Source organism: Geospiza fortis, unplaced genomic scaffold (genome assembly GCF_000277835.1).
Source record: "Geospiza fortis unplaced genomic scaffold, GeoFor_1.0 scaffold439, whole genome shotgun sequence".
Lineage (NCBI taxonomy): Eukaryota > Metazoa > Chordata > Aves > Passeriformes > Thraupidae > Geospiza > Geospiza fortis.
Window position 1 is genome coordinate 217,009 of NW_005054618.1, and position 774 is coordinate 217,782.

A 774-nucleotide genomic window follows, 5' to 3' on the forward strand; every position below is an offset into this window, starting at 1 on the left:
GCGCATGGGGGCCGTGCTGGCCGAGAGCTACGGCGGGAGATGGTGAGGGGGGACCCCAAAACCTCCCCACAGCTCACCCCAGTCCCTCAGACAGCCCCCTGTCCTGGGGACACAACCCCCCAGTTCCCAGGAACACCCCCAGTTGTCTGGGTCCCCTCAATCCCCAGTGTCACCCCTGTCCCATCCTGGGACGGACACTCCCCAGTTTTGGGGACACTCAGTCCCCAGGACACTCTCTGCATCCCCGAGATACCTCCATCTTTGGGGTTCCTCCATCCTGGGGGCACCCCTGCAACCCTTGGGGCACCCCCTCCTTGTGTGTCACCCCCAGTGACCCCTGGTGCCCCCCAGGCCGCTCTGGCTGTCCCCACTGCAGGCCATGGTCATCCCACAGACCCCCGAGGTCGAGGACTATGCCCGGGAGGTGAGTATGTGAGCCCCCTGTGCTTCCCCAGGACCCCCATCCCCTGTGACCCCCCAAACCGTCCCTCCGTGCCCCCCACTGACTCTGGGGGTGCAGGTGCAGGCAGTGCTGAGGAGGGGGGGCCTCCTGGCTGACCTGGATGGGGACCCCGGGACCACCCTGGCACGGAAGATCCGCCGGGCCCAGCTCGCCCATTACAACTTCCAGTTGGGTAAGGGTGGGGCAGAGCCCCAGGACCCCCCTGGGACCCCCTTGGATCCCCCCAGGACTGGCTGGACACCCCCATCCACATCCTGGGTGCTGCTGGGGAGGGAAACTGAATCCCCCGGGAGGCCCCCCCAGGAAGCTGG

The 774-nt window shown here is 67.4% G+C and overlaps 1 protein-coding gene across 1 annotated transcript in view; it reads left to right on the forward strand.

The window, feature by feature from the left end:
* TARS2 (threonyl-tRNA synthetase 2, mitochondrial) overlaps window positions 1-774 on the forward strand; it is a 4,963-nt gene that overhangs the window by 3,757 nt on the left and 432 nt on the right. The window contains 3 exon segments of the mRNA XM_031064705.1: window positions 1-42; window positions 352-424; window positions 521-769. Coding sequence (XP_030920565.1) covers window positions 1-42; window positions 352-424; window positions 521-769 — 364 coding nt within the window.